Source organism: Pseudomyrmex gracilis, unplaced genomic scaffold (genome assembly GCF_002006095.1).
Source record: "Pseudomyrmex gracilis isolate BER0280 unplaced genomic scaffold, ASM200609v1 scaffold_24, whole genome shotgun sequence".
Classification (NCBI taxonomy): Eukaryota; Metazoa; Arthropoda; class Insecta; order Hymenoptera; family Formicidae; genus Pseudomyrmex; species Pseudomyrmex gracilis.
Window position 1 is genome coordinate 729,055 of NW_018020608.1, and position 17,547 is coordinate 746,601.

The window sequence follows — 17,547 nt, forward strand, 5'->3', positions numbered from 1 at the left end:
CGTGTACATGTGGTAGTTTTGCAAATGGCGTCCAACCGTAAGAAACTATTCCTTTGAGCGGATTCCCTCCCAATTAGGCGTCAGAATCGGGACCACTTTCTCCATTCGCGCGCTATGAAGTTCGATCTCCTTACTCTTACTTCGTGGTCGCCTGTGTACACAGTTGGAAAACACCTCTTGGTTTTGGTACAATCGCATATTCAAAATACACTTCCTATAGATCCGTTCCTACAAAAAAAATTTCGAACCGCAAGTGACAGTAAAAACCAAAGACGCGCGTTTCGCGTCACTGATTTTGAAAAAACTCTTCGCGTTGTGTCAGTCTCGTGCGAGTTACCGATGTGAGGGACCGAATCTTTTTTTTCCAGATCCGAGATGCCTCTGATAGTGATAACTGGCATGCCGTCCAGCGGCAAGACCGCGAGGAGTCTCGAGCTAAAATCTTACTTCGAAGAAAGACTGAAAAGTGTCGGACAGAGCGTGAAAATAATCAGCGAACTCGACGCGATAACCAAAGCGGGCTACGATAAAAACACGTTTTACGAAGGTTAGAATTAAACAAAAAAAAAAAAAAAAAAAAAAATTCAAAATATTCGAAAAACGTTAGGAGCCAAATTCCAGGTGTGTTTATTCGCACAAAAAATGTTTCTTTTTTTTTTTTAGACTCGAAGAAAGAGAAGGCAGTCAGAAGCGATTTGAAGTCGAACATTCATCGCGGACTCGACCCGCGCGATCTCTTGATATTCGACGGCAGCAATTACATCAAAGGTTACAGATACGAGATCTATTGTATGACCAAATTGTGCAAGACTCCTCAGTGCACGGTGTACTGCGACATGCCGGTCGAGCACGCTTGGTTGTGGAACGACAAACGAGCGGAGCCCGAACGCTATAACAGAAAAATCTTTGATGAACTTGTAGCGAGGTACTTTAAAAATCTATCACGTACTTTAATCTATTTAACACGGTTTTTTTTTTGACAGAAGAGAGAAAACAAACTGCAAATCTAACCCGTGATGTTATTTTCTTTATATATAAACGTTCAAACATTTAAACTCCTAACAGGTATGAGACACCAAATAGCAAAAATCGATGGGACGCTCCGCTGTTCGCGGTATCGCCGGAAGATACATTGATGTATGACGAGATTTACAATTCGCTCTATGAGGTCAAATTGCCGAAACCAAATAAAAGCACTCAAAACGTCAGTATCTTTCTCATCACATCTTTTGAAACCGAGTTAATAAATTTTTTTTTTTTTTGTTTTTTACACACATCGTCACATATTCAATGTTTCACTTATTCTTTTAGGCACCGTTAGCGTCTACGGATTACTTGTACATGTTGGATAAAATAACTCTGGATGTGACAAATGTAAGTAGAGTCGCTACAATTAATCTAATTACAGGTAACATCGATGAAAAAAAAAAAAAATACTAAATCAGTGCGTATATGTATATATATACATATATATATATACATATTAAAATACAGGGTCTTGCTCTCGCTCTTGTCTTTAAAATTTCTGTACATACTCCGTCCGTTCAAGACCTGTAATGTGTACGTGTGTCTAATATCAATAGTTTACATAATACTTCGTCAGTCCGTACAATATATAGGCACTAATGTATGACAAAAATATTTTGTTTTCTTTTCTTCATATCACAAAAGGCAATATTGATAGCAAGAAATAAGGAAGTAAGATACCAAGTCGAGAAGATACCAATCGATATACCAGGATCTAACACGACCGTACAGACTACGTGCACAGCGGCGCAACTTCAGGTATTACGCAGACGGTTTTTGATCTACAGTAAAAAGCAACAAATCGAAATCGATAAGATCGCCACGTTATTTGTACACTATCTCAATTCGTACCCGTAATATAGAAAAATTGTACTTAATTTTGTAAAAATTTCTATGTGTCACTGTTTTATATAAATGTGTTGTATATACACACATATGTATGTATATATAGATATATAACATTGGCTATACAATTGTACAACAAGATTCACGCTTATTTAAATTTTTTTTTCCCCCCGAGTTTGGCAAAAATGTATGCACCACACAAATTGCAAATACAGAACAATCCCCTCTCTTTACACTGTAACGAGATAATTTCCATAATATAATTATTACAACGCATCGTTGCGCAGCTATTTTGTGCATTTTTTTTCTTTTTGTTTTCTTCTTTCGTCCTCGCAAAGACTCATAACGCATGTGTCTTTTCTGTGATGCATACGTTAGAAAAAATATAGAATATATAAAGGACGCAGGAAATTTATCTAAATCAGATGTTGTCTTAATTCACAGTGCACTGAATCGAGCGAATATATAAATTTTTTATGTCTACAACTTTCGTAACAATATCACGGAAAACTTGCTATATATAGTACAAAATGAATGTCTCTCTCGAACGAATCCGACGACGAAAATCGTCAGTGAGAATTAAAGTCACGTGGATGAACCGAAAATAAGTCAATACGTAGTCGCAACGAGGTTGCTTTGCGATAATTAAAAAACAAAAATCGAGCGTGCTCTTTATACCTAACAATTTTCATTCAAAGTCTTCCCCTTTTCGCCAACAAAAACTGGGTTTTATTTAATTCTCTTGTTCTTGCGCACCGTTACTCTGATTTTTGTGATTTGTGTCCGCAGGTGGTTTTCGACAAACAAAATATACACTATTGTATTCACACTGCAACATGCTCTTGATATTTTGGGCGTAACGAGTTTTCACTTGCACCTTCTCATTCTGTAAACAAACGCGTCACACACCTGTGAATATTCTAAATATATGTCGCGCGCACGCGAAAATAGAAAACGTTATTACCTCTAGTTGAAAGCCAAAGCCGAGAATAACTTGGCGAATAACTTCGTAACTCGGTTCGATCGATTCCTCATTTGGTAAGTCGCTGAAGTGATAAAGCAAGGGTCCAAGATTTATCCAGACGCCACCTGGCTTTAGAATCTTATAAATGGCCTCAATGAATTGAACAACATTATTAGCACAGTCTATGAAGAAACAAGTCGCGACGCAGTCCCAAATATTGCTTTCCGTGTAAACCTAAAAAAAAAAAAAAAAACAACGTATTGAAGTTCACCTGATTACTAAACAATTTATTAAAAACTTTTATAACGATAAAAAATATTGTATATAATATTGTAATTGGTATGGGACAGTTGGTATCACCTCTAAAAAATCACCCGCGGTCATCGAGAATTGGGCCGTCCCTGGAAGATCGCTTGGACTTACATCTGGGAAGGAAACTGCCTGAGTTTGATGATCAGCTTTCAGATTGTTCATGTACTGATGTACCCACGGATGTACTTGATATAAATTTACTTCTCTACATCTGTTTTAAACAAAAATCAAGTGGATTACAATTAAATTTGCAATATTACAGCACGTGTATGAATTTCGTCGAAAACTCACTTATTTAATACAAAATTTGATGCAAATAACATAAACAGAGAAAATTCGTTTCCTTGACAAGTGTATCCGCACTTTGCTATCTCAAAGGCAAGTCGACCCAATCCCGCGCCAGGTACTAAAATACGCACGTCCGACGGTGTACTGGAAATTTAGCTCTTCGATATTTGTTCACAATCATAATTTAATACAAACTTACAAAGGAAGTTTTCTGGAGAGAGCACTTTTTTTTTTTTTTTAAGATTTCAACTGCAATTTTCTCAGAGATTTGTCCAGTTTGTCAGGTAAACTTTCGTTGAAAAATTTGTAGCTTATAATCTCTGAGACATTTCGCAAGTGTTACTTCCTTTGTTTTAACAAATTTATAATAATTTTAATAATTACAAGAGATAATTGCAAATTGACATACCAGTGTTCCAGTGGAAATTGACTTAATATTTCATCTATAATTGGTTGATAGCAAGCATTTCGTTCCTCAATTCCTTCCGTGCTCCAATCTCGAGCCAATTGTTTAATAGTCGCCTGTACCTTTTCCTGATCTGCCATTATAGGTCGTGGGGTTATTACCTGTGAAATTTACATTTTACATGCTTACACACACTAGTAAAAGACAGTTTTCATTATTCTCTTACACTGTCTACTTGTGCAGTGGTTGGACAAACATTTTCAAATATATTGCCAGCATCTTTTATTATAAGCTTGATTATTTGATCATTATTTTCTATGCATCGCTTCACCTCTTGCAGATGCTCTCTGTATTTTGATAAAAGTTTCTGATGATGAGATGGCAGACTAAAAAGATAAGATTCTGTTTTTTTTACCCTTTGAAGAGAATGTGGCCTGCGCAGACAAGAATACAAAAAACAAGTAAATAAAACAAAACTTCATGAATATCTTGAATCACTGCTATATATCATAAATTTACATGTAAAATTAAAGAGCAGCGACTAGTTTTTGCAGTTTTTACGAATTAAAGCACGACTTCTGCAAGTTTAAATAATAGAGTACAAGCTCAAGATCTTGTAACGAGCACAATCGGTAGAGACGCTGAAATCGCACGTCTATGATTCTCTGTGAAATTGTGTTGGGACTTTGTGAAAAACATTTCCTTTTGTTCAAACCGGTCGTCACCGGTCGAGAATAAAAAGAACGGAGAGATACTCTCGGCAAAGAGGATGGGCATCTCTCTACGACCTATTTTCAATACTCACTTGTAATATCTAAACGCGTGAATGATTCTCTGAAAATGTTTCCGTTCCTCCTCGTCCTCGTAACTGTTGTGAACCTTCTTCGGATACATCGCCGACTCTACCATTTCCATCTTTACGTCCCTTGCGCTTTACGTGCGGCACGCGCGGCTCTCGTGTGTTTTGTAACGAGTGTCTCTCTGCGCGCGTGTATACAACACATGCAGCAGCAGTCGTCAGTACAGTCGGTTCTCACGGTAGCGACCGCTTCTATTTGCACCTTCTACACTTGTTAAATTTGTACTGCGAATAGAAGAAGACGAAATGAGAGAATAGACTCAAGTTCAATTTGCACACATGCACGCATACTTATATATATATATACACACACACACACACACACACACACGCACAGAGGAGACAGTCGTCGTTTTGACCACCTCCTTTTGTGTATCTCTTTGTGCATTTGCACATGACAAAATAAACACAAGCGGTGCGCCCTTCAAAATTTACTGCCCGTACTGAAAATCTATAATACACATCACGCGAACTATAGATCTTCACTTACACTTGCTGGCAATAAATCTTGAAACCCCGACCATGTGATATTTACGCTGTAGAGAGAAAGAGGGGAGAAACAAAAAGAGAGAAAAAAGAGACAAAGAGATGCATAGATTGTGAGAATCTTTGCGTAGATAATATAATAAAACATAGGATACAATGTTATATGTCACAGAGTTACTAGATTTTTCGAGTCGCTCGTTTTATTTCTGGAATTTCGTACAATTCGCAAACTTGGAGACGGGAGAATTCCCCGGGAGATCCGCTTCCTCGGGGCTGCGTTCGAAAATGTCACCCGAGTAGCGCTCGCGTTTCGTCGCGTCTTGTGTTCTCGTCCCCTGCTGGTGTTGTCCGCTGTGGGAAAACCAACAACCAGCAGCTGAGCAGCGGCTTCGCGCGTACGCCGCGCGAGGTCTCCCCCGCGGAAGTCTTTTTTGCCTCTGATGACGCCGCAAACGCTTCGCAGCGCCGCTCCGTTCTCGTTTCCACATTCGACGAGTAACCGAGACGGAACGACGCTTCGAAGCGTTCGCAGCGCTGCCTCGACCGTTTGAGATCAATTCGGGGAACTTGTCTTCGGGGCGAGCGAGAAATTTGTGCGGGTTTTGCCGCCGAGGTCAGGAGAGGTGCGCTGAGGTGCGCGGTTCGAGGTTCATGGGCGTGTTCTATTCCGTGCTACGCCGCCGCCGCTGCCGCCGCCGCCGCCGCCGTCGCGGTTCGTTCCCCGGAGTGTTGGCGCAAGGAAGGCGCGAGAATTAGGCGCAATTGCAGTGATTCGGCTGGCGCGAGATTTCGCGGACGTGATCCGCGTCCGTGGTTTGGGATTACGATGTAAAAGGTGACGACGGAAACGGGAGGAAGAATTCTCGCGCGTTATTCCGAGTTGTTTGTTCCGAGAGAGGGTTGGTGGAGACCCAGAGAGACAGAAAGAACGGAAACTTCTCCCTCGCGCGTCGAGAAGAAGTCGACGTTAGTATATATATATATACCTTTTGACGTGACGACTGGGTGATTTCTTGTCTTTTCGCGTCGTTGTGACAACAATTCGCGAGCAGATATGTCGAGCTTGCCGCAAATGTCCAGCGGGCTCAGCAAGCTGAAAAAGAAACACTTTCGGGTGAAACATCAGAAGGTTAAGCTATTCCGTGCGAACGAGCCGCTACTCAGCGTGTTTATGTGGGGTGTTAATCACACGGTAAGATCTCTCTCTCTCTCTCGTCTTTTCGCTGTGTGTGTTATATGTTGATGCGTGTAGCGTTTAACGCTCACCGACCACAGATTGTAATTTACGCATTAATTATGCATCACTGACGTCATGCCAATTTTCTCTATTTCTCTATTTGCGAGTTCATTCATTATTAATGACAAATCGTGGCGTCGTATTTACGAAAAAAGACAACATTCGAATTGGATCACAATCTTACGTGTGTGTGTGTGTGTGTGTTTGTATGTCCGCATAATTGTTCGAAATTACATATAAAACGCTTTATTTTGCTAATTACGTCTTTTCTCTGATTTAGTTCACAGTTTTACCGCGTTATATGTAACTTGGCAAGGCGCTCATTTGATATTTTGAAACCACTGTTGCCTGTTCTTCTTCCTGCTATTTTTGATTTTTGACAGTGAATTATTTTCGATGATTTTATAAATTTTGAATTTTAAACTTTTTGTTTTCGAATTTTCGAATCGATTGAATGAAACTTTCTCGATCCTGTGCGAAATTAAGATCAATCTGTTGTGCTTATATATTTTGTGTTTACTGCATTGCAGATAAACGAACTTAGTCACGTTAACATTCCAGTAATGCTCTTGCCAGATGATTTTAGAGCTCACAGCAAGTTGAGGGTGGACAATCATCTTTTCAACAAGTAAGTTTTACACGTTCGTACAATGTGTTAATTCAGATTTTTGTTTTCTGCTGCTTTTGTGCATCTTCGCACATTTTTGACTAACTACTCCAAAACTGTGTGTTTTGCGCTGTTTTCTAAATATAGATGAGAGAAACACTTGTATATACATGTAAGACAATCTCAAAAATATGTTCAAGCAATGTATTGTCTATTCTATATATGCAATGTTCTTTTCTAAGCTAATAGATTGGCAGCTCTCAATTTTAGATACAGCTAATAAAAATACAATGTTACATGGATGATGTTACACGATGATGTTAACTCGTGTGTAAAATCTGTTTTTTTTTCTTTGCAGAGAGAACATGCCGTCTCACTTTAAAATCAAAGAATATTGCCCGTTAGTCTTTAGGAATTTGCGAGAAAGATTTGGAATAGATGATTTGGATTACAAGGAGTCGATGACGAGGTAAACAATTCTGTGCTCCGTATTTAGTTATTTTTTCAGATACACAATATCTTATGTAGCACTGATTTATACGTTGCCACTTATTAAAAAAAAAAAAAAAAAATTAAAGGGCCAATATTCTTTTCACACTTGATATTGTGACCATGTGCAAGTGGTTCAGAGATGTATGCAGAGAGTATTGATTGGTTTGTAGTAACATAAGAATTTTAATGTGGTAGATGTCGGGTGTTTAATCCCTCGCGATCAAAGCAGAGCTCGGATTTGATTGGAGTAGGTGGAAGAACTCGTCAGAACTTGGTCCAGCGTTCCGCTACCACCCCATCGGTCACCCTTTCCTCCTCTCCTATTTCCTCGCACAATTCAATTCTAAATAAACCACTGCGTTTCAAACGGCTGAGGTTAGAGAAACTTGATTTTCGATGTGACTTTTAATAACGCTAACCATGTAGCTGGAGAGTCTTCTGGAAAATGAGAATCACAGTGTGACTAAGCGCAATAATCCCTCGATAAGATTGATTAATGATTCGAGCATTTTTGCTTTAAAAAAAAAAAAAAAAAAAAAAAAAAAAAAAAATTTTTTTTTAGTTTTTGATGTACTTTACCAAATGAAAAAAATTATTGTTGACAGCTTTTTCGAAGTNATAAGATTGATTAATGATTCGAGCATTTTTGCTTTTTTTAAAAAAAAAAAAAAAAAAAAAAAAAAAAAACAGTTTTTAGTTTTTGAAATACTTTACCAAGTGAAAAAAATTATTGTTGACAGCTTTTTCGAAGTGTGACCGATAATATAGTTCGGGTGAATTGTCATTTATATATTAAAATATCGCCTAATCAGATTAACAAGTCAAATGCTTCTCGTCGTCCACAGCGACATCTCAACAATTGTAACAACAATCATTCTCTCCAATAATCACAGTAATAAAAACACAAACGTTGGTCGAAAGAAGGCTGTAAGGAATCAAAACGCTGGTGCTGGCGCGCGACTTATGTGTGTTTATTAATCCGAGTAAAAAAAATCCTAAAACAAATAGAAAGAAAGAAATTTGACCGAGTCCTCTTCAGAGTGTGTCATAAATAACGCAAGTTGTGCCAGTGACAATTCAAATTTCAGATATTAATCACAATAATTGTGGTTTTAATCAGATCAGATTTCATTAGCTGTTCCGTTTAGAGTGTTTCGGTTAGAGTGTTTGTCAAGTTATATTTGTTTTCTTTTCTTGATGACACAGTGAGTCGTCATTTTTATATTTATCTATCAGCATCACGGCTCTCATCGCCCTGTATCACGTCATTATTTAATTCATATACTCGAGTTGCGAAGCGTCGTTCGATTCCCTCATACAAACATCCTCTCTCGGTGTGTGGTTTGCCGCATTTTCTCAATCTTCCAGATCGCAACCGGTGCTGGACGACTCGTCCGGGAAGAGCGGCGCGAAGTTTTACCAGTCGTACGACAAGCTGTTCATAATTAAAACTCTCACGAGCGAGGAAGTGGAGAGGATGCACTCGTTCCTAAAGCAATACCATCCCGTAAGTGCGTGAGTCGGTGAAGCGTCTCGGAAAAAACTTTGCTATTTTTCACGAATGTTTCGCATTGCAGTACATCGTCGAGCGACACGGCAAGACATTGTTGCCGCAGTACTTGGGAATGTATCGGCTGACCGTCGACGGGGTCGAGCATTACGTGGTCGCCATACGAAACGTATTCTCGAATCACCTGACGACACACAAGAAGTTCGATCTGAAGGGTTCGACGGTGGATCGAGAAGCGTCGGACAAGGAGAAGGAAAAGGATCTTCCGACTTACAAGGATAACGATTTCGTTAAGGAGGGCATGAAAATTTACATCGGGGAGGAAGCCAAAGCGAAACTGCTAGAAACGTTAACCGCTGACGTAGATGTAAGTATTGTTTGAAAAGCAACCGGCAGATTGTTGTGTGATTAGGTTTTTTCTCAAGAGCTATTTATCAGAGATAAGACACGGTCGAGATTTACAAAGGAATTTACACGATCGAATAACTTCAGATAACTGTCTATCTCTGTTAGTTCTTGACGAGATTGCATCTGATGGATTATTCCCTGTTGCTCGGCGTGCACGATTGCGCGCGAGCTGAACAGGAGAACAGAGAGCGCGCGGAGAGGGGAGACGACGACGAGAATCACGACGACGAGGACGACAGCGAGTCCGGCAGCGGACTGGAGTCGCGAAATCCGCTCGGAGAGTAAGCGTTTCTTCTCTATCTTTTTTTTTTCTCGTGAAATAAAAAAAAATAAAAAACAAGTTGCGTTTATTTTTAATCGACTTGTTTGTTTTGCAGTCGCCTGTGGGGTTGGAGCGGCGTCGGTCATGCGATCACCAGCATGGCAACGCCTCCCGAGTCACCGCACGCCGCGTTGATGCGTGATACCAGTTTACAATACGAAGACGCAATAATACCCGAATTAGATATCTACGCTATTCCTAGTAAAGAAGGTAGATCTTCTCTCAAATAAATATCAAACGTTCGTTAGTTCACAAATGCAAAAAAAACAAATGCTCACTGTCGTTATTTTGTCTCTCTCCCAGGTGCTCCCACGAAGGAAATTTATTTTTTGGCCATAATAGACGTGCTGACGCATTACGGCGTGCGGAAGCAAGCGGCGAAAGCGGCCAAAACCGTCAAGTATGGTGCTAACGTCGACGGTATATCCACCTGTGATCCAGAACAATACGGCAAACGATTCATAGAATTTATGAGTAAAGCTATAGAGTAAAAAAAAATGCTAAGAAAAAAAAATCTCTGTGCATATATACAAAAAAAAAAAAAGAAAAAAAAAGAAAAAAAATATGAAGTTACGACGATATTAGCGCTTAAATGTGTATTGTCGGAATGAAATCGAGTTTATCGCAACCCGCACGAGGGAAGATTTATCCTGGAGATAAGATCGTCGCGATCTCCATTCGGTTTATATTTCTTGAAACTTTACCGACTTTCTTCTCGCTTTCCTTTCGCGATGCGAATCGAATGGAAATCGCAACAAATTGTTTCTTATTTCGTTGAACATTTCTTAAGACGATCTCCTCTTTTGATCTTTTTTTGTCGAAATTGTTTGTTATGTATTTCACGCAATATTCGCACACAAGAGTTTTTTTCTTTCATTACATTCGATTTGATTTGTTTCTCACCGTTAGTCGTTTAGTCGATCCATTCCAAGAGATCCTAACCGGAGTTTTTCTTTGATATTTCCCCTCCCCGTATCTTTCTCCAGGATCGGGAGCAGGTAATCCTGTAACGGAGCTAATAACATGATCGCGCGAACATTTTCACACACAGTGAAAACAAATGCCTCCTCTTTTCTCTATCTCTCGTTGTATCTTGTTTTTTTTTTGTTTTTTGTTCACACGTGTTCGAATTACCGATTGAACTGTGTAACGGAAAAATTGATCTTGGAGTACACGCAAGTTGAACACGCAAGACTAAATCGCACAAATGCTTGTTTACTCGTTTAGCAACGTTCACGTTTCACGTGAAAGTATTATTAACTCGATTTGGCAGACTGGCTATACAGAGCACATGTGAATTATATATATACATATATATACATACATATATATATGTATGTATAATTATAGAGATAAAAGACATCTAACCGACCGGTTATGTCGTTGCAATAAAAATTTTCAAATGCGCTTTACTGAGTACAGAACTGCCCGCGGATTTGCTTGATCATACAGGATGTAGCTTCAACGGCTCAAGCGAAGCTACGCAAATGTCCATTTTTTGAACGCCAATCACACACGGCGCGACACATCTCCCGTTTTGCGGTCCAAATTCAGTTTCATTGAATTAACCAACACCGAATATCACATTTTAATAATTGTTATGTACAATATGTATATCTTAAGACGACACTTAGTTTTAATTGAAACAATTTGTGAAGTAAGTCAATAATGTTAATAGATTGTTCGCAATATAACGCGTGTTAATTAAGTGCTTGGAACATAATTGAAGCTTCATCTCGCAAAAGGTCTGTTGTAATATTTCAAATCGAACGGTTGTTACACTCTCCTCACACACAGTTTCTAATTTCGCCAAAGGATACTTTGTATAAGATATGCTTTATGAGGTGTTCTTCCGGAAGAAATCAGGCACTGCGAACTCTTGCACACAATGATATCGTCCAGCAAAGATCTTGCACGAGTTCGGTGCACGAGTTTTTGTTTCATATATATATATATATATAAAATATTATTCGTAATTTTTTATAATTTAGAAATGTGCGGTTGAGGCGGACGAAATAGCGACTTGTATTGTATAAAAGAAGTATGTACACATTGTTGCTCGCGTACAACAAACACAATATGTTTAAAATTATCTAATAAAAACACTATATATATGTATATGTGTGTATATACATATATATATGTAAAATTTGTTAGCCAATCTCGTAATACAACACCTAATTAATGTAATAATTAACTAATGTATTTATCTAGTCTCAATGTGTTTGCTATAATTTTGTATGTACATTTTATCTCACTCTCTTGTGAATGTGCGCGCACGTCAGGACTGAAGGATGTGATAGACGAAAGGAGGAGGAAAGTACAGTAGCATCTTTGTTGCAAGATATATCGCGTTTACACGAAATTGATTTTTCTGCGCGTGTGACGGAGAATTATTATTATTATTATTATTTTTATATATACATATAATATATGTGTGTGTAAAAACAGCTACTTTTGTTTTTAACGAATCAAAATTTTCAATTTTCAAACGCAAGAGCGTTCTAGACTTTACGTCCATCCGTTAGTACATGACCTTACGTGTGGCAACGACGAATCCTTGTTCACACAAAATAAATTGAGATTCATAGCTATGTCAACCCGTTGTGCAGTTTTATTTTATTGGGTGTGCAAGAGATAAATTTGTGTTTCTCTTTTAATTTAGCTTGTACGTTTTCATTGTTTGCGCACTCAGCAAACGACGATCTTCTATTTGTGTGTGCAGAACTCGGAACAGATTTCTTTTTCGAGTTCCGGTGTGTATACATTAGGACACTCATGAATCACCGTTGAATACAGAACATTTTTTTATTTATTTACACCGAATTTCAAGATTATATTAATACGTGAGAAATAAAAAAATCGATACTCTTTCTTTCCCAAGGTAAATATATATAATTTATTTATTTTGAATAAAACGATTGATAATAAAATAATCACATATTCGCAATCGTCTTACGAAACTTTTAAGGCTGTCGGATGTTCGTTGCAGCTGCGTATCCGCTATAGCGACTTTGTTTAGATTTCTACTAAATGTATATATTTACACAAACGCGCATGTATTCTTACTTGGAATTTTTGTTTTCCGCTTTTTGTTTTGCCGCGACTAGAGATATCTGCTGTAAACGTTCTATGTCGTTGAACACAACCTGTGCTCCTCCTCCGCACGTTGGTAACACGTTAGCCTGCAAGTGTACAAAGTGACATGTATACGTGTGTACTTTTGTCTCTCTCTCTCTCTAAAGTGATGCTTGCCTTGTACAATTTGGTTTCGAGTTCGCCGTCCGTGTCTTGTTCTTGCGCGAGAAGACAGTATCTGGCGGATTTGTTCGTGAAGGGTTTCGGACTCGTTAGCTTTCGAACGGTTCGTTGATGATGCTGCGTTTGTGGCTGCATGATTGTGCCGATTGGAATCGTGCCGGGGGGACGATGATCTATCCACTTCTCCGCGCAGTGCGATCGATATCTCGGATTCGCTATCGCGATCTACACAGACATGTTAGATCGGCTTGTTCCAAACGAGTATAATATCAAATGAAGAAATGTATTGTAGATGAAAAAAAAAAAAAAAAAAAATTTGAATTTGTTTCTATTTTTTGTACACGTATATACTTGACCTTTTCAATCATATGCTTTGTGTCCGATTTTATTCTCGCATTAGTTGCAACATCGTCCGAGCAGAGCTTAGACGGCGATTGGGAATCGGTGACCGCGATTGGACGCGAATCCTCCGCAATGTCTGTTTTCGAACTCAAAGTTTCCGTGGAGAGCTTTTCCTTAGACGTCGATGGGATTGTTTCCTCCCGCGCAATTTTTGTTTCTTTATCATCGGAATCGCTTCTCGCGTTCATATTCGAAGTATGTCTCTCGGTAGTCTGAGGATCAACGGATGTTACGGAAGAATTTTCCACAAATTTTGCCAGTTTTTTAATAGTCTTTGCGTGTTTTTTTCTCGACGCCGCCGCTGATGCAGCAGACTTGTTATCAGCGGTGGGGGTCAATATTTGCTTCACCAATTGCAATTTGTTATCTTTCTTCTCGATGCAGCTCTACGGCAGAAGACGATTCGATTAAAGCTGTGTGTAGAAGTAGTTTCCTTCTTTCATATGTAATTTTTACTATTGGTTTTGATCGCGAAAGCTGAGAGAAGTGTACCTCCAACTGTTCTCGCTGAACGCGTAACTTGTTCTCGAATTCTTTGGCCACCTTGTCGGTTTCCTCTTGTATCTTGTCGCGGTATCTCTGCATTATCTTGTCTTTCTCCGTTGCGTGTTGCTTCAGCTGTCTGTCCCTAATTTTCAACTGCGCACAGAAAAATCGTACACATGAGAAAANAAAAAAAAAAAAAAAAAAAANNNTTAAACCGCGCAAACCCGTACTCACTTCTTCCTGCATATTCCTCACGGCGTCGCACGCGCTGTTCAACTTGTACAGTAAACAATCGATGTTGTTTTGCAACTTACAAACACGACCTTCCAGCACAGAGATCTGAGAACATCGATCGCAAAACAAATTACACGGCGAGAAAATGCATGTGTCGTTACGGACACACACACACACACGCACACACCGTCCTGTGTGTATTTTACATTTCAACGCGAATCACAAACGTTATTACCGTCTTTTTTTGTTCGTCGTTGCAATGCTTCAAGGATTCATTCTCGCGTATCATCTCCACCAATATGTTTCGGAAATTATTTTCTGCAAAACGAAGCGTTTTGTGTCAATCTCGAGAGAACGCAAATGCTGATTACAAAAAAAAAAAAAAAAAACGCAATTTTTCGCACCTTTATCCTCGATGTCTTTCCGCAACAGATCCCTCGTGTGAACACGGTTCTCCAAACATCGCATCAACATTTCGAGTTCATCCTCCGAATCGGTTACTTGCGTTATATCGGGAAGATAAGGTTCATTCAAACTGCAAGCGAGACGTGAGAGAAACATGTAAACAATAAAAATCCATGTGTTAACGACGTTGTATCAATTTATGTACACATAATATAAATAAAGATGCAAATTAAAAAACAATATAAACCGAGTGTACTAACGTGGCCATGTTATCCCGGGGAGAGATGTACACCGTACGCAATCGTGACGATTTCGCGAAGTATTTTAACGCGCGAGCACACAAGACGATTTAACACAACAACAACAATGATGTTGTAACAGATCTGTTGGGGAAACATTCGTCGCTCATCAGCTACTGTGCGGCATTTGAAATTTAGCGCACGTCGCGCTGATCGCAAAAACATTTGTCGCGCAATCAAATGTCGCACATCCGTTGATAATTATCGTCGGTCAGTAACACGACGGGGGCTCGAATCGCGATTATCGACCGCCGTGTCAGGCGGAGGTGGCAGGCGCCATAATCGCGGTGTGGTCACCAAGTGGTCACCCGAGGTGCCGCGGAGTCGTAGCTAAATTCGAGAAGGAATTGGATTGTCGAAAAAAAAAACCTGTGTCAGCTGTTCTGTTTCGACGGGAAGCACGAAAATGGCATGTTCCGCTATAAGGTCACCGGTTCTTCGCAGCCCTACGGTATATTTCGAATTTTGTGTCAATTTTCTTGCCGAGACACCACGCACGCCATTAGACTCTCATCCGTAACGGTGTTATGTAAATTGTTGGATCGCGATGTAACCTTGCAGCTTTTTGTTCAAACGATTTCACAATTGCGATAGAAAACAATTGTGAACACATTCTGTCGAGACAAATTAAAAACCTCGATTTGCGGCAGATCGTGTGGTTCGCGACTGTATGTCCGTGACTCTGCTTTTACCTGTCATTCGAGTAGAGAAAGTCTTTGATAAAATTGTAAAACATACAACGGTGTTAGGAAATTTTTGGATATATTTTGCATCAATTGATGTATTATTGTAAAATCTACTAAAAAAATATCTACTTTATATTATCTTCATATTATCTTAGGTGAGACATTACGCAGCTGCTGCAGTAGCTCAATGCTCGACTGCGGCTCCTGAACTTCAAGTGTCGTCAAGCAACAAGGTGACCGTTGTTGCTGTTGACAACAACAGTCCTGTTGCACAAGTATCAATTGCCTTTAGGTATGACAATTATAGGAAGTAACAGTAATTGTATAAGTGTGTGCTATACTATTTTATACATAATTTTGTATTTCCAGAGCTGGTTCACGCAATGAAACCTATGACACACAAGGTACAGCACATCATCTTCGTATTGCCGCTGGTCTAACTACCTCCAGGTCAACTACCTTCGGTATAACTAGAAATATTCAACAATTAGGTGGAAACTTAACTGCCACCACCGATCGTGAGAGCATTGCTTACACATTACAAGTAACAAGAAACAACTTGTAAGGAGTATCATCATTTAAGAAACTTCGCTAATCTCTAAATGTACAAATGACAATTCTCACAATTGATATTCCTGTACTTTATAACAGAGATCAAGCTTTGACCTTCCTGGAAGATGTTGCCACCCAGCAAGTGTTCAAACCATGGGAAATTTCAGATCAACTACCCAGGTTGCGTTACGAGTTGTCCATGATACCTGAAACAACCCGCGTATTGGAGTTACTACACAAGGCAGCCTATCGCACAGGACTAGGCTACTCCCTGTATTCGCCAAAGAGACAACTTGGAAGAATAAATACAGAAACTGTACGTACGTAATGACACAAGGAGTAGCATTGGACAGAGAGACAAATTCGCTCTCTTTATCTTCAGTTGCAACATTTCGTCAACACCTGGTTCACCGGTTCCAAGTGCGCAGTCGTGGCAACTGGCGTCTCGCTAGCGGATCTTTCCAAATTTGCCTCGAATCTGAACGTAAGTTCCGAGGATGTCGCTGCGCAAGCTGCCAAGTATCACGGAGGAGAACTTCGTAAGGAACGATTCTCCGACTTGGCTACTGTGGCGGTAGCCGTTGAAGCTCCGGGTTTGGACAAGGAGAAGGACGCGCTTGCCTGCGCTGTGCTGCAGAGAGCGGCCGGTACTGGGCCGCGTGTAAAATGGGGAACGAGCGTGTCTCCGCTTCAGAGAGATGCCTCCGGCGCGGCAAGCGCCGATCAATTCGCCATCTCGGCATTCAATGCCTCTTACTCCGATTCCGGATTGTTCGGTTTCGTGTTGTCCTCAGTACCCAGTGTCGCCGGTTCTGTAGGTTTTACCGAAGCTTCTCAGAGATGAAGTACATTGCGTATATCTCTCTTTTACGTATTTCCATCTAACAAAGTTTATGTTCCAGGTAACAAAAGCCGCCACCGCGTATCTGAGATCGCCGAAACTTTCCGACGCCGACGTTGCTCGTGGCAAGGCCGTGTTGAAAGCAGAGATATTATACGGGTCGGATAACGACGCCGCGAATCTGGAGAACATTAAACAGCAAGCGCTTCTGAAAGGACGCGTGTACAAACCGTCCGATCTTGTGGCGCAAATAGACAAAGTAACCGCGTCCGACGTCAAATCGGTGTGTGCGATTTTTCAGGATTTTCTTTCTTCAAAGATAACAAGCGACATACAACAAAACGTTTTCATCGATGTTTTTTTTTTCAGGTTGCCGGAAAATTCAGTAGCGGAAAATTGTCGTTGGCCGCGATCGGCGATTTGTGTACCGTCCCGTACGCCGACGAATTGAAGTAGAGATATATTGAGAAAATTCAGCGAACTCGCTTATATGAAACTTTGAATTTCTGAATCTTCTGTTCCGTAAGATTTGGAAATGTGTGTAATTGTCAGTGTAGAGTTATCTACTTGCGATATTAATAAAAGAACAACGTCGCAGTAGTTTTGTATAGTTAAATA

At 39.8% G+C, this 17,547-nt stretch overlaps 5 protein-coding genes across 11 annotated transcripts in view; 3 read left to right on the forward strand and 2 right to left on the reverse strand.

Moving 5' to 3' along the window:
* LOC109852072 (protein KTI12 homolog) overlaps window positions 1-2,013 on the forward strand; it is a 7,237-nt gene extending 5,224 nt beyond the window's left edge. Inside the window, exons 2-7 of one of the 3 annotated variants that reach the window (XM_020422894.1) lie at window positions 147-186; window positions 369-547; window positions 664-925; window positions 1,066-1,204; window positions 1,312-1,374; window positions 1,672-2,013. In XM_020422894.1, the coding sequence (XP_020278483.1) occupies window positions 376-547; window positions 664-925; window positions 1,066-1,204; window positions 1,312-1,374; window positions 1,672-1,884 (849 nt within the window). In that variant the 5' untranslated portion in view covers window positions 147-186; window positions 369-375 and the 3' untranslated portion in view covers window positions 1,885-2,013. The other 2 variants (XM_020422893.1, XM_020422895.1) reach the window with 2 other exon arrangements.
* A 312-nt stretch (window positions 2,014-2,325) lies between these two features.
* LOC109852071 (carnosine N-methyltransferase) lies at window positions 2,326-5,542 on the reverse strand. 3 transcript variants are annotated; one of them, XM_020422890.1, is made up of 8 exons: window positions 5,408-5,542; window positions 4,648-4,926; window positions 4,069-4,276; window positions 3,846-4,003; window positions 3,440-3,580; window positions 3,197-3,359; window positions 2,837-3,070; window positions 2,326-2,758 (listed from the first exon to the last, which is right to left on the reverse strand). In XM_020422890.1, exons 2-8 carry the CDS (start codon window positions 4,755-4,757, stop codon window positions 2,606-2,608), a joined length of 1,167 nt encoding a protein of 388 aa, XP_020278479.1. In that variant the 5' UTR covers window positions 4,758-4,926; window positions 5,408-5,542; the 3' UTR covers window positions 2,326-2,605. The 3 variants fall into 3 exon arrangements, with proteins under 3 accessions (XP_020278479.1, XP_020278481.1, XP_020278480.1); XM_020422892.1 differs by lacking the exon at window positions 5,408-5,542 and having other exon boundaries at window positions 4,069-4,228; window positions 4,648-4,998; XM_020422891.1 differs by lacking the exon at window positions 5,408-5,542 and having other exon boundaries at window positions 2,579-2,758; window positions 4,648-4,997.
* Window positions 5,543-5,890: 348 nt separating this feature from the next.
* Window positions 5,891-12,363, forward strand: LOC109852080 (phosphatidylinositol 5-phosphate 4-kinase type-2 alpha). Of its 2 annotated transcripts, XM_020422907.1 has the most exons (9): window positions 5,891-6,379; window positions 6,955-7,052; window positions 7,390-7,500; window positions 7,719-7,898; window positions 8,892-9,030; window positions 9,101-9,400; window positions 9,547-9,722; window positions 9,819-9,973; window positions 10,067-12,363. In XM_020422907.1, exons 1-9 carry the CDS (start codon window positions 6,242-6,244, stop codon window positions 10,252-10,254), a joined length of 1,485 nt encoding a protein of 494 aa, XP_020278496.1. In that variant the 5' UTR covers window positions 5,891-6,241; the 3' UTR covers window positions 10,255-12,363. The 2 variants fall into 2 exon arrangements, with proteins under 2 accessions (XP_020278496.1, XP_020278497.1); XM_020422908.1 differs by lacking the exon at window positions 7,719-7,898.
* LOC109852082 (kinesin-like protein KIF23) lies at window positions 10,860-15,002 on the reverse strand. Of its 2 annotated transcripts, XM_020422911.1 has the most exons (8): window positions 14,812-15,002; window positions 14,551-14,681; window positions 14,382-14,464; window positions 14,147-14,251; window positions 13,919-14,065; window positions 13,381-13,812; window positions 13,019-13,249; window positions 10,860-12,948 (listed from the first exon to the last, which is right to left on the reverse strand). In XM_020422911.1, exons 1-8 carry the CDS (start codon window positions 14,817-14,819, stop codon window positions 12,829-12,831), a joined length of 1,257 nt encoding a protein of 418 aa, XP_020278500.1. In that variant the 5' UTR covers window positions 14,820-15,002; the 3' UTR covers window positions 10,860-12,828. The 2 variants fall into 2 exon arrangements, with proteins under 2 accessions (XP_020278500.1, XP_020278499.1); XM_020422910.1 differs by lacking the exon at window positions 14,812-15,002 and having other exon boundaries at window positions 14,551-14,774.
* An 87-nt stretch (window positions 15,003-15,089) lies between these two features.
* LOC109852081 (cytochrome b-c1 complex subunit 2, mitochondrial) lies at window positions 15,090-17,547 on the forward strand. Its single transcript, XM_020422909.1, has 7 exons — window positions 15,090-15,301; window positions 15,692-15,828; window positions 15,906-16,097; window positions 16,188-16,404; window positions 16,471-16,902; window positions 16,991-17,212; window positions 17,299-17,547. Exons 1-7 carry the CDS (start codon window positions 15,257-15,259, stop codon window positions 17,383-17,385), a joined length of 1,332 nt encoding a protein of 443 aa, XP_020278498.1. The 5' UTR covers window positions 15,090-15,256; the 3' UTR covers window positions 17,386-17,547.

What these genes read in the sequence shown, in the direction of transcription:
- LOC109852071 (XM_020422890.1), bottom strand. Translation starts at nt 4,757, where the DNA reads ATGGAAATGGTAGAGTCGGCGATGTATCCGAAGAAGGTTCACAACAGT. An exon ending in CAATTTCCACTGGAACACTG is followed by an intron (nt 3,581 to 3,845) that starts GTATGTCAATTT and finishes CTAAATTTCCAG; the next exon opens with TACACCGTCGGACGTGCGTA. An exon ending in GCTTTGGCTTTCAACTAGAG is followed by an intron (nt 2,759 to 2,836) that starts GTAATAACGTTT and finishes GTTTGTTTACAG; the next exon opens with AATGAGAAGGTGCAAGTGAA.
- LOC109852082 (XM_020422910.1), bottom strand. Translation starts at nt 14,707, where the DNA reads ATGTTTCTCTCACGTCTCGCTTGCAGTTTGAATGAACCTTATCTTCCC. An exon ending in TGAGGAATATGCAGGAAGAA is followed by an intron (nt 14,066 to 14,146) that starts GTGAGTACGGGT and finishes TTCTGTGCGCAG; the next exon opens with TTGAAAATTAGGGACAGACA. An exon ending in TCGAAACCAAATTGTACAAG is followed by an intron (nt 12,949 to 13,018) that starts GCAAGCATCACT and finishes GTACACTTGCAG; the next exon opens with GCTAACGTGTTACCAACGTG.
- LOC109852081 (XM_020422909.1), top strand. Translation starts at nt 15,257, where the DNA reads ATGGCATGTTCCGCTATAAGGTCACCGGTTCTTCGCAGCCCTACG. An exon ending in CGGTTCTTCGCAGCCCTACG is followed by an intron (nt 15,302 to 15,691) that starts GTATATTTCGAA and finishes ATATTATCTTAG; the next exon opens with GTGAGACATTACGCAGCTGC. An exon ending in CAAGTATCAATTGCCTTTAG is followed by an intron (nt 15,829 to 15,905) that starts GTATGACAATTA and finishes TTGTATTTCCAG; the next exon opens with AGCTGGTTCACGCAATGAAA.
- LOC109852080 (XM_020422907.1), top strand. Translation starts at nt 6,242, where the DNA reads ATGTCGAGCTTGCCGCAAATGTCCAGCGGGCTCAGCAAGCTGAAAAAG. An exon ending in CGTTAACCGCTGACGTAGAT is followed by an intron (nt 9,401 to 9,546) that starts GTAAGTATTGTT and finishes TATCTCTGTTAG; the next exon opens with TTCTTGACGAGATTGCATCT. An exon ending in CGCTATTCCTAGTAAAGAAG is followed by an intron (nt 9,974 to 10,066) that starts GTAGATCTTCTC and finishes TCTCTCTCCCAG; the next exon opens with GTGCTCCCACGAAGGAAATT.